The sequence below is a fragment of the Vigna unguiculata genome, chromosome 3, assembly GCF_037176805.1.
Source record: "Vigna unguiculata cultivar grain cowpea cultivar isolate G323 ecotype 2 chromosome 3, ASM3717680v1, whole genome shotgun sequence".
In the NCBI taxonomy this organism is placed as follows: Eukaryota; Viridiplantae; Streptophyta; class Magnoliopsida; order Fabales; family Fabaceae; genus Vigna; species Vigna unguiculata.
The window spans coordinates 63,759,410-63,772,428 of record NC_140794.1 but is presented as its reverse complement, the minus strand read 5'-3'; the positions used below and the strand labels follow the sequence as shown (position 1 = coordinate 63,772,428).

The 13,019-nt window shown below is 36.5% G+C and overlaps 3 protein-coding genes across 8 annotated transcripts; 1 reads left to right on the top strand and 2 right to left on the bottom strand.

Annotated features, from left to right (window-relative positions):
• Nucleotides 1–628: 628 nt before the first annotated feature.
• On the bottom strand, nucleotides 629–1,997 carry LOC114178588 (xyloglucan endotransglucosylase/hydrolase protein 22-like). The gene is made up of 3 exons (XM_028064588.2): nucleotides 1,630–1,997; nucleotides 1,333–1,526; nucleotides 629–1,182 (listed from the first exon to the last, which is right to left on the bottom strand). The coding sequence occupies exons 1-3, from the start codon at nucleotides 1,903–1,905 to the stop codon at nucleotides 777–779; spliced, it is 876 nt and encodes a 291-aa protein (XP_027920389.1). The 5' UTR covers nucleotides 1,906–1,997; the 3' UTR covers nucleotides 629–776.
• A 786-nt stretch (nucleotides 1,998–2,783) lies between these two features.
• Nucleotides 2,784–4,144, top strand: LOC114178587 (xyloglucan endotransglucosylase/hydrolase protein 22-like). Its single transcript, XM_028064587.2, has 3 exons — nucleotides 2,784–3,199; nucleotides 3,292–3,485; nucleotides 3,583–4,144. The coding sequence occupies exons 1-3, from the start codon at nucleotides 2,789–2,791 to the stop codon at nucleotides 3,980–3,982; spliced, it is 1,005 nt and encodes a 334-aa protein (XP_027920388.1). The 5' UTR covers nucleotides 2,784–2,788; the 3' UTR covers nucleotides 3,983–4,144.
• Nucleotides 4,145–4,783: 639 nt separating this feature from the next.
• LOC114177356 (Calmodulin-binding protein) lies at nucleotides 4,784–11,861 on the bottom strand. 6 transcript variants are annotated; one of them, XM_028062662.2, is made up of 10 exons: nucleotides 11,589–11,861; nucleotides 11,428–11,487; nucleotides 11,108–11,253; nucleotides 9,792–9,867; nucleotides 8,541–8,599; nucleotides 7,021–7,514; nucleotides 6,752–6,912; nucleotides 6,472–6,675; nucleotides 5,994–6,228; nucleotides 4,784–5,739 (listed from the first exon to the last, which is right to left on the bottom strand). In XM_028062662.2, exons 3-10 carry the CDS (start codon nucleotides 11,203–11,205, stop codon nucleotides 5,159–5,161), a joined length of 1,908 nt encoding a protein of 635 aa, XP_027918463.1. In that variant the 5' UTR covers nucleotides 11,206–11,253; nucleotides 11,428–11,487; nucleotides 11,589–11,861; the 3' UTR covers nucleotides 4,784–5,158. The 6 variants fall into 6 exon arrangements, with proteins under 6 accessions (XP_027918463.1, XP_027918465.1, XP_027918464.1 ...); XM_028062664.2 differs by having other exon boundaries at nucleotides 11,108–11,244; XM_028062663.2 differs by having other exon boundaries at nucleotides 11,428–11,521; nucleotides 11,589–11,717.
• Between the last annotated feature and the right edge of the window lie 1,158 nt (nucleotides 11,862–13,019).

Sequence of the window (13,019 nt, the reverse complement as noted above, 5' to 3'; positions counted from 1 at the left end):
GTCTGCGTCGTCGGGTCAGACCAATTTGGTTGGGTAGTCGGGTGGGTTAGCTCAGTCCATCTGAGTCGTCGAACCCGTTCCCAAATTCAATTGTTTTTTCCAAACAAGAAATTGAAATGTAAGGTATTTTAATTTCTTTATCCAAACAAGTTATTTAGAAAATGAAGGAAATTTAATTGCAAGCAATTCAAATGCAAAGCATTTCAATTCTGAACATTGTTGAAATGCTCCATCCAAACACAAGGTAAATTTATTTAGAATGGAAGAATCATAGTATTTTGTGAAATTGTATAGTGTTACTCAAATTCATGATCTATCCTATTTATGTAGAAGCAATTAAAAGTTGAATACCAACTCTTCGCAAAATTTGTGTACATTCATAACAGTGTGAAAAGAAGTAAAATCATAAATTATATATGTAAAATCATTTCACTTGAGAATACTTTAATTTAAACTCCAAATTTATCATCTAATCAAAACGTGAACTTAACTTATTATGTAACTCCTTTTTACGGTACAAGCAACTCCTTTAAAAACTATAAACTAATGATACAGAAATGAAGAGAGTTCACGCTCACTGTATATATACATATATGAGGGCAAAAGTAATGTAAATGTTACATCCAAATAAGAGAACCGTTATTTTATTGTAGGTATTTTTACATCATAAAAGAGCACAAACGGCGAAGAAACAGAGAGATATTAAGAAGAAGAAAAAATAAAAGAATGGTTTTTTGTAGGACTTGTTGTGGGTATTGGAAGATCGAAGTCCAGTTCTAGGAGTGTGTGCATTCAAGTGGAAGGGCTTGAGGAAATCTCTTCCTATCCGTGCAGTAATTGTAAATCATGTAATTCTTCTGCACCCAGTTCATCCTCTTTTGGGCAGTTGAATCCAGCTCTTGTGATAGCCATGCATTAGTGGCAGGAGCAGCAGAAGAAGGAGAATTTGATTTGCATGAGGACTTTCCTGAATTCCAAACACAAGCATTGGCATTGAAGTTCCTGTAGGAAGCAGTGAAAGGAGCTTTCGACCAATCAGTTTTTATGAGTCCACCCCTTGTGGCCCAATCATCAGCGTTCCAAAGGCTCGAGTATATCCTCATGGGTTGGCTCTTCGGAAAAGGAACCCCAATTGATTCCAAATTCTTGTACTCTCTGATGGGGGTTCCATCCACAGAAAATCTGCAACACACAATTATAGCAAACAGAAATTATTGACTGAACAAATGGTGTGCATCGAATTGTAGTAGCTTGCAATTTTATATGTGAAGAAGATTGTGCTTTTCTTTTTGATCGGCTTGTAGAAGATTGGATTGGGTGCTGAGTGCTTACACAATGCGTTGGGGATTCCAGAGAATCGAATATGTGTGGAAATCTGCAGTTGGGTCAAACCAGAGATAGAATTGTTGCTCTCTGTTACCCTTGCCTTGTGTGTACACATTAGTATGAACTATGTAAGGATCACCACTCAGATTGCCAAGGAACTCGAAGTCAATCTCATCCCATGTTGTCCCCTTTGAAGACAACTGAAAAGAGCAAAAAAAAAAACAATATTATAAGTCTCTGTCATTGTTCGGTAAGAACAAATGATGCAAATGCAGTCTCCACGATTTAAGAAATCGAACTTACATAATAAGCAGTGACAGTGCCAGCAGAGTTTCCAGGAACCAGCTTGAGCTGCATGTCGATCTTTCCAAACAGGTATTCGTTCTTGGACTGGAAGCCAGAGCCAGAGGCTCTGTCAAGGGACAGAGTGAGAAGATTGGCGTTATTGAGAATTTTGGCTCGACCATCACCCCACGTAATTTGAAAATCTTGGTTGAAGTTGGCAGCAGCACAGAGAACAAAGTAAGCACTTACGAGAAGAAGAAGAAGTGGTAGGCAAGGAGAATTGGTACAAGCCATTTGAGAAATGAACAAGGTGAGTTTGCAATGTTTAGTGGGAATTAATGAAATGAAGTGTTGATGTTTGCGGTGTGATGAGACGATGGAAGAGAGAAGAAGGTATATATAGTGAGTGAAAGTAAGATTTGGAGCAAGTGGGAGAGGAAAAGGACATGTGGATAGATAGTTGTATTATGGTAAGAAGAAAGCTGTGAAAAGGTTGTTATGAAAGCAACTTGTGTCGTATTTGATTAATTTAATAATAAGATGAGAAGGTAATATTGGTGGCGGTAGAGGGTAGGACTGAGGCAGGGGATCACGCGGGTTTACGTTGCTTTTTTCGAGAGTTGACAAAGTAAGTGTAAAATGATAAGATGTTACTGATAAGATAGGGTCAAACACTTCACTTAATGCCATAACTCAACACGTTTCTGACCCTTAACCCAACACACGCACATCTTCAAGGAACCATACTCAGCCACTCATTCTTCATTTTTTTATGTACTCTTTTGTTTGTATATATCAGATGGCGGTGGAGGAGTATAGGGTCCTTAAAGTTTAGGACACTGTTGTTATTATAAGTTTAGCTGTAAAAGCGTTTGCCTTGGCTGTCACTTGGCGGTGTCTCTCTTCAGAGGAAACAAAATGAGATACGGTTTGTGCAGCTAACTCTGTCAAATCAAATGCAATGTGTCAGAGTTACCTTAACCTATTCTCTCTCTCTCGATTTCTCAACTACTAAAACTTAACCATGTCCCAAACATAATGGAGAGGGACCAACCGCGTCTCTTCCAACCATATCTAATCTTTGTTTCTGGATAATAGCGAGCACCATCTGTAAACTTTTTTATTCACAAAAGCTAGCCAACTGTGTCCAGCTTTGCTTTACTAATGGCAATTTCGCATGCACTGCCTCACAATTGTCCTCACCTCACCAACCAACACAGTTATAAATACCATCATCAACCATTTTTCATACACATACTTATCCATTCAATCACTACCAATTGCTGAAGAACTTTCACTCACTAGACACTGCCACTGCTTTCTGGAGATGGCTTTAACTTCTTCTTACATGCTTCTATTCCCCCTCCTAGTGATGGTTGCCTTTGCTGGTGACTTCAACAAAGACTTTGATCTCACTTGGGGAGATGGCCGCGCCAAGATACTGAACAATGGAGAGTTGCTCACTCTGACACTGGATCAAGCATCTGGGTCGGGATTCCAATCAAAGAATGAATATCTCTTTGGGAAGATTGACATGCAGCTCAAGCTTGTCCCTGGAAACTCTGCTGGCACTGTCACCGCCTATTATGTAAGTTCTTCATTTTACTTTGTTGTATCATGCAGCAATAATAGAAATAACAACTCAGAGTTAATGATATAAGTTTGCCTTTCTGTTTGCAGTTATCTTCAAAAGGATCAACTTGGGATGAGATAGACTATGAATTTCTGGGGAATCTAAGCGGTGACCCATACATTCTTCACACAAACGTTTTCAGCCAAGGCAAAGGGAACAGGGAACAACAATTCTATCTATGGTTTGATCCAACCGCCGATTTCCATACTTACTCTATCACGTGGAACCCCCAGCGGATTATGTAAGTTTTCATCTTGTTCACTCATTCATTCACCACCACTTTGTTTCCTTTTTTCTCTATCCTATCCTTAACATGATTTCTTATGCTCATTATTCAGATTCTCCGTTGATGGCACTCCCATTAGAGAGTTCAAGAACTCAGAGGCCATTGGGGTACCCTTCCCGAAGAATCAGCCCATGAGGATATATTCCAGTTTGTGGAATGCTGATGACTGGGCAACAAGAGGTGGACTTGTGAAGACGGATTGGACACAAGCTCCATTCACAGCTTCCTACAGAAACTTCAATGCTCAAGCTTGCATTTGGTCTTCTGGAGCATCGTCTTGTGGTTCGAGTGCTTCTGAATCCACCGGTGGTTCATCGTGGCTTTCACAGGAGCTGGACTCTGCAGGTCAACAGAGGTTGAAATGGGTGCAGAGGAACTACATGATATACAACTATTGCACAGATGCGAAGCGTTTCCCACAGGGTTTTCCTCCCGAATGCAACATCTCTTGAGAGAAACACAAAGCGATGCACTACTTTTATCTTATGTTCTTCTAGGATATTTGTGTATTTATGTAGCTATTATACTTAAATTCTTTCATTCGTTCGTTCCCCTGATGGTCAGCACAGTGTTAGCAGCCATTTTTATAATAAAATACGTTCTTTTCTATGATACTTTTTTCTTGCACCTTTTAGAGTTCGTATCATGGTAGCTAAAAATTGTTTTCATTCAATAAAAAGGTTAATACGAATATAAATAATCTTTTGTACTTCTACGTAATTTTAGAAATACATGTTGAATTTAATCGACTTACAAAAGCCATCAAATTGCACTCCCGATAGGTTATATAGTAAGAACAATGATAAATTTAGTTCTGAATAGTTAATATAATTAGAATGTTTGACTGAATTAATCCCAAATATAAATTTTTATTGAAATGAAATATTAATGAAAATTTTGTTTATAAAGTAAGCAAAATTAACTTTAATGAAATTATAAACCATCACCAGAGTGACTAAGTATATATAATTAAATTGGTTTCAACTGTTAAGTTGTTAAATTAAAATATACTTTTTCATGATAGAAATAGTTTCCATTGCCAAATTAATGTACAGGCCTCTATTTATATTGGATCTACGTACTACCCAAAACCTTTTGGCTGGGATAACCAGTTCTGCTACCGGTGCAACGAATCAAAGACTGGATACGGATATGGTTAGATGAAACGATAAACATGCATAACTAAGGTAATACATCCCAGTGGATGTACTGTAAGAATTAAAATAAAAGGAGTACCCAATGCAACAGCACAATAAGATAATAACTTGTGATAATACAATCAGAAATCAAGTTGCTCAAAAATATACAATGATCAGTCTTAGTTATCGTCTCAAATATGAGGTGTTGCGTAAATACATCATCCCTAAAAACCCAAAGCCAATAGAAAGTCAAGAGCATAAACATAAAAGTGAAAAACAAATGACAATCACGGTTTTTCCTAAGCATCAACAAACTGTACAAGATACCGGGACAGACGTGCGGTCAAATCAGATACAGAGGTGCATAAATTAAATATGAACACCATGGACTGCACAACTTGGTTGGCACTGATAAAGACTACTAAATCTGCAGAATATCAGTATGATCTTAAGGCTAACTGTTAAGCCTGCAACCATTGTCCAAACAACCTATTCATCTAACTCCTCTATCTGTGCCCGCTTCTCAGCTGCTATCTTCCTGATAAAGAACCCCCACCTCATTGCTGCCTTGATCTTCAACCATCCCACAACAGCTCTGCCTGGGCGAGAACGGTCCTCATCATAGTTTGGTATATTGGGAGATGGCATAAATGTTGGGAATGAATAGCCATCCTCCGCATTCATGGACCCATGGCCTCCCATGCTGAAGAGCCGAAGCAAGTGCTGCATATCTTCATTCTCTAGCATTTCGTGACTTCTGAGGCGGATTTCTTCTTCTGAAAAGAATTCATCAACCCCCTTGTCCCTGTTGTTTGACCAATCATCAAAAGGGTTTAGAGTAGATGGCTGAATAGAAGAGCTACCAGCATGGAACCCTGACGTCGATGATTGAGGAGGTCCTAGAGCTAACCCAACTGTCCCATGATCGTTTCTAGTGTTTGGGGTGTGGTGAGTATTGGTGATTAATTGGTCATTAGACATGTATAATGAGCTATCGAACTGACTCCGGGAGCTGGAGTTTGAAATCAATGACTGGGTTGGATATCGTGTTACCATGTTATCGTTATAACCTGAAAAGAGATTGAATAAGCATAAGTTTGCATCCCAAGATTATCATTGCACGGTTTCAACCTCAAGATTTTCTTATTAACAGTATTATAGAAAATATCTCATTTCAATAATTATTATCGCTGAAAGTTGAAATCAAAATGATGAGACACAAAAGTAACTTAATATGACAGCCCCAGTTCAAACAAAAAGGAAGAGGGGTTAGGAACAGAAAAAGAAGATATCATTCGAGAGTTAAGGAAACAGCAATGCTTACCCCCAACTGACATCCCAGAATTCATTTGTTGTTCAGAAGGTACAGGCACTGGAAGTCCCGGCAGTTGCAGCTGATGATCTAAACCACTACCATAATCGATTGACTCAACACGAAGTTCATTTTCAGATGCAATAGAACTGTTATTTTGGCTGCCATTAACAAGTGATTTGCCATCATAATCCACAACCTGTTCCCAATTTTCGTATGCTTTCTTCACCAACGAATCTACATAAATCTGGATTTGCAAAAGCATTTTAAAGATAGCATAAGCTTATACTACTCACAACAGAAACTTTGAAGAAAACTGCTAACTCTGAGCCTTAGCAAATCTTTAATGCTAAGTCTGATCATATGCTCAACTTTTGAAGAAGGACAACCAACTATCGTACATAACATAACTAAAAAATCTCATCAAACCTTAAAGTAATAACTTTTTGGCTATTAATATAAATGGAAGAAACACATGACGCAGACTAACCTTCTGGGTATCTGTGAGAGAATCCGCAGAAAAGAATTGTTCTCCTGATATAAGGCCACGCAGCTCATAGATGTTGTTAAAAATAACACCAACATTTCTTGCATCTTCTGGATAATAAACATGGAGCTTCCCACTTAGAACACATGTTTTTGCATGCTCTAAAAGAGCCTCCCACATCTTGTTTGACATACCACTTCCAAGGATCTACATTTGAGCGATATAAGAAAATAAACCGCAAAAAGACCCAACTTAAAGATTAAGACGCAAAACCCAAACTCACATTCCGCAATTTCTGTTGATCTTTAACCACGAGCCGAAGAAAGTCTTCAACTGTGACGATTCCTGCATTATTCAGCTTCTTGTGAAATGATCCATCCTTGCCTATCTTCTCCAATCTCCACACTTCATCATTCAATGCAGGAGGGTAGTGCTTCTTATATACTGAGAAAAAGGACAAAATATTGAATAAAAAAGATGGTGTTACGCAGTAGGAGAAGGGAGAGCACTGGTGCTAGAGAAAAACTAAAAGATGCAGAAGCATAACCCTACATTCTCCTCTATGATCTTTAACATTGAAAGCCACTGTCTTAGCTTCACGAATGCGTACGGACTCACAAAAGCCTGAGGCAACCTTCAGGCCAAGCCGGAATTTGCGGCTCCGTATCCAGCTTGAATTATCAGTAAAGGTCAGTTCCCCTAATGTTCCAACTCCTTCCTTGAGTGTCACTTGCAAGTCTCCAGTTAATAAAGGTCTCTTTCCTTCACGTTCTTTTACCACATGGCTTTCAAAATGATCTTGGGTCCAATCTTCATCATCTTCATTGTTAAAATCACCTTCAAGGACAACAACATCAAGCTTAACAGAGGATTCAGGTCCAGATGTTACAACGCTTCCACTGTTGGCATCAATCAGAACAACATGTATTGGAGCCCCCCGCTCGCCTTCTACTTTTCCTCCTGTGAAGAGGGGAAGAGACAGCCGGGACTTAAATTGCAGCTGCAAGTTTCTACCTTCAGGGCCTTCAATCATTTTAGGTGGAGACCTGGAAATATTAGACTGTTAAAAGAAATACTAATCGAACTGAGGTACAAAATTTAAATATAACAAATGTTGTGGTGCCATTGAAGTTGTTACACGTATATTGGAAAGGATGGACAAAGTACAGCACTAAAAAGGGAAAACAGGCAAAAGGAAATTACTATCATGCAACTTAATGATTAGAAACACCAAATCACACAACAGTAACCATTCTCCAATTTGAAGTAGCTGCCTACTTCAAGGGGCAATATAAGTCATTGGTTATTTATGTTAAGAAACTTGGGCAGTATCTCAATGCACATACTGTTTGCAAATTAATGCCTATATGCAAGAACCTAATTTAGCCTGTTAACTATATTTCTATTTTCTGCCCAAGAATGAAGCTTTACCTCTGAATTTTAAATCACGATAGTTCATTCACGTCAGTACCTTAATTACTCAAAAGGCTTACTACAACTCGGAGCTTGTTTTAGTTATACATACATACATACATACATACATACAGGCACCAGTAAACAAAAATAAACTGGTATGCATCACATAATGGAAGCTATCACTACCATCATAGTAGACTATTGTCACATCTAATCCTGCAGGACCAAGGCATTATAAAAAAGGAATTAATTGAACACAGCCAGACTTAGTTTTAAATAACAAAACTTCCTTATTTTTAAAACATCAGCCAGAAGAGAAAATACTTCTGAAATGAGTTTAATCATATACACAGCCATGTTCTTTCTTATGGCACACCAACACCAGTATTATGGAATGCAGTCATCTGTCACAAGATAACTTCCAGAGAGCATAAATTTTTCACCCAAAAACCAAGAAAATGGTTACATAGAAAGCACCCAATTTATATTGAGAAATCCAAATCTGCTAGAAAAGAAGGCCTCAAAACTAAAAAGTGAACAATGAGATGATAATTATTATTTCCCCTTTATCTGATTATAGTTATAATTCAAGGGATATAATGAAAACTACAACACGTTCAAATTAATTTCCAAAATTTATAAAGTATTTCTTATACCTTCCACCAATTCTTGCAGGACCTAACTTTGCCAAAGCACGCTCCACCTCTTCACTCACCTGTTCACATCAGCATTACTGAATCAAGAACCAAATGCAGAAACTTATAGGTATAAGAAAATAAATCTTAACAGCATAATTTCTTCTATGAATACAAAGTTGTCAAATTCTTCAATCAACTAATATGGCATACCAAACAAAAAAGAAGAATAAAGATGGAACACTGAAATCAAAATGTTTGTGGTATACTATACATTGTCATTCTATAAACAACATAGTTATTGATCTTTAAAGGAAGGAGCATAAATCAAAACGGAGGTGACCTTTTGAGGAATGGCAAAAAAAGAGGGATTTCAAAGTGTTATGTTTCTGAAGAAAACAAAATACAACAGAAAATAGGGGAGAAATCACGATTATACCCTAAATCCCAGCGTTGTTTGAACAGTAAAAATGAATTATTGAAGCCTATATTACAGTAGCACTGCTAGCACCCAAAAAGGCAATAGTTTTGCCACAATGACTTGTTGAGATATTTTAGGAAGTTTTAGAATTTATTCAGTCAAGATATTTTAGAAAGTTTCAGATTTTATTCCCATTGGTTTTAATTTTGTATATTGGCTGCATCTTGGTTTTATTACTCGCACATTCCCATGACCTCAGGGATTTGTTTCCTAGAATAGGCTGTGCTAGTTTCCTAAATTATGCAATCAATGTATGTATATATGTGTGTGTGTGTGTGTGTATATGTGTGTGTGTATATATATATATATATATATATATATATATATCAGATGTATGTAATGAGACTGAATAAGACAAATTATTCTCTTCTAATGTTGAGATAGTCTGCTGTTGAAAACTACTACTCCATTAGTTAAATGCCATAGCAGCTCAGGCCACTCCGATCTGCTACTACACCACTGTAGTAAGCTACTATGACGAGCAATAGGTCTTCTTAGGCAAGCAAGAATAGCATACATTTTAATTCTTTCATTAAAGAATAAGATTACTAATGGGTAAAAGAATGTCCACAGCCAAGTAAAAATACTCCACTCTAAAAAAGCATATCAAATGACACGAATTTAAAAAATAGCTGCAATGTGTACAAAATGGCTTCTAGTTGGAGTAAAAGGAAAAATAACTTCGTAGAATGTATAGCTCCTATGCCCCCAACCAAAAAATAAACATGTCAAAAAGAAAAGTATATAACAAAAAATAGGGAGAGAAAGTAGTATGAAGCCAACTGTCTTACAACTCTCCGTAGAATAGGCTCTAAAGATGAGCAAAGCTTCTGCAAACTGTCCACCTTAAGTGCTTCAACAATTACACTGCATAGTATATGACAACAAATTATAGGAAACTAACAAAAATTATACAAATTAGAAAAGTGCACACACACACACACACACACACACACACACACACACACACACACACACACACACACACACACACACACACACACACACATATATATATATATATATATATTTTTTTTTTTTTTTCATTTGTTATTGAGAAGTTACTGAATACTCGTTTGATCATCTCATCTATATGCCCAAAAAGCTTTGAGTGTGCATTTGAGCAAACAAAAAAACGAACAATTGAAATGGAAGATAAGCAAAAAGTGAGGGGCAATTTTGAAATTTCTATAGAGAATGAGTGTAGGTTGTGCAGAGAGAGATACTTCCCACTTATGCCCTTCATAATATCAAGCCAAGAATCTCCACGGCCAAGGAAGCAAGTTTCAACAGTTTTTGAAGAATTGAATATACATTTATAGAGCATAAGCAAATGTATACAATCTCTGAAGTCACAATATTGACTATTTTCCAGGTCAAAACCTTTTACAAGAGAATATTGGATAAAGAAGAAAGAATTTTAGTGAAGAAAAATTCTGAGATACACAAAAAAATATTAAGGATTCCTTCTAAAAGAAAAAGGGTAGAAAAAACAGAAAGCATAAAAAAACAAATTAACTAACTGTTTAAACCTTAGTTGCTTGGCCATTCAAATAACTGTTTTGACCACTAGGACGATTTGGAAATTTCAGAAAGAATCTTTTAAATATATAACACAATCATACTCAAAATGGAATCAAAACCATCAAGAAGAAAATTTACGCATGAGCCACTATAATGAAAAGATGAAACCGGGCTGTCTCAAACACTGGTAACAAGTAATATTCCATCCCAAAACGACAACTGATGACAAAAAGTTCAAGTACAACAGCACTTTAAGAAGATATCCACAATCATCAAACTCGAGTAGCAAAATTAAGTTAGGGGTAGAAAATTAGGAATGCTGTGATATAATTAGCCAACATGAAAAATATTTTCCGAAGTAAGCATATTGTACGATTAGAGTGACATCGAGATTCCTTTCACTTGCTTCCAACTGGGAATCAGTACTAAAACACCTTACATGTTTAATTAGTACTAGCACTCACCCCGCCCCCCAAAAATATGACCAAGTCAGAATTAAAATACCCCATCCCCAAACTTATAAGGTGGTTTACATAAGAATTCAAGGAAGCACACGAATGAAATCAATGAGCAATTAATTTACCTTGCGAGAGCAGGCCTTTTTCGTTCAGGCTGATCATCTTCTCCACCCTCCAGGCTCCTTTTGCCCATACTAATTGCGTCGGTAGATGGTTTCTGCATTTGCACTCTCTCCTCCAACAATAGCCTAAATCACCCGGTCTACAAACACTCCAAAACCACAAAAAGTCGTCGGTATCACCTAAACTAAAAAATTTACAAGCAACAAAACCCTAGATGCTACAGCACCCAAAAAGAAGAAACTCGCAACAGATCTCGAACACAAGAACAAAACAAATTGAACTCGAATTCCATGAAACACCAACAAATTGCACACGTGCGTACCTCAAATATCAACCTCTAACAGCGAATTTTCGAAAAACAGATGAAAACGAAGAGAACGCACTGGAGAGAGAGAAAACGTAATTGATTCTTGGAGCTGAAAAATTGAATAAGAGATATATAACAGAGTGAAAAATAAAAGAAGAAAACGAAGGCTTCAGTACCTGAGAGAGAAAAGAGTGTTTGGGTGAGAGAGAAAGAGAGAATGAATTACACGAAACGAGCTTTGGTTTGGCCTTAGTTGCAAGTCCAACAGTGTCAGTTCATTTACGGTCTACTCTGGCGACTTTGAGAAAGAGAGAGGATTAATCGCCTACTTTGCGGAACAATGTTCCTTACCATTTGACGGTTATGATGATCCTGATGTTTTATTTAATAACGATGTCCTTTTTTTGGGTGGTTTTGATGAATTTTAGTAGAATTGTTAAGTTTGAGACAGTACCATGTTTGTGTGTTTTGATTGCTCGTAGTTATTTATGTAAGACGACCCTTGTCGTTTAAGGGAAAACCAAAGGTTCAATCGTGGCCGTGTGTTTAGTGATGCGATTAGAAGAGGAGAGGAAAAGGGCAATTGCTGCGTCACTGTAGACAGCGTGTACTCTCCTATCACGTCATTGGCTGACCAACACCTAACATCATCACTCCTTTTGTTGTGGTTAACAGCATGCCACAACAACACAACATCTAAAGTGTATTAAGGAGTTCCATTTGTTTTGTTTTGGAAGAGAAGTTGTTTATAAAAAGTTTATACATTTTACGAAAAAGAAATTAGACTTAGAAAAGTCAGCTAGAATATATATATATATATATATATATATATATATATATATATATATATATATATATATATATATATATAATATTTTTAAAGTAAAAATATATATTTATCAATTAAAAAAATATTGGAAGTGGAAATAAATTTGACTAAAAGTCTAGTTCCATTATTTAAACTATAATGTTACTAGTTAGTGTGTTCAAGATACTGGTTAAAAAAATTATTAGAAGCATTTATTTGGTATTTTAATAAAAGCTTTTTAATTCCTGTAAGAGCGTGATTAAAACTTGTTATGGAAACTGAAACAATAAACATGCGGCTGGCGGGGAGCACGTGGGGATATTGATTTTTTGCACTGTAAGGATAACAATAATATAATAATTCATCACTGTGTTGATAGTGTTACCACTGCTAAGGATAAATTGAGGGAGAGTTTGATTTTGCAATTAATAATCCTTATTAATAAATTTGAAATCCTAAATTGAGGGGTGAGGAACAAGATTAGTCAACATATTTAGGTTTATTGCAATTAAAAAGGAAATGATGATTCCCAAAAGGGGGTGTAAGAAAAGTTAGCTGGCCAGTTTGAAAGCTGTTGACTGGAAGTCAATGCCAGTTTACCAACTCCTACAAGATTGTGAAACGCATTTCAATAAATAAACAATTAATTCTCATATTGTTCCTATTTTCGATTTACTACTGGATGCTTATTTGCTTTTCTAAAAAGATAATTTTATTAAATAATCAGATGTTACTTGAATAATTTTTCATGAATACTTGTAGAAAAATATAAAAACAAAAAAAAAATAAAGTTTCTCTT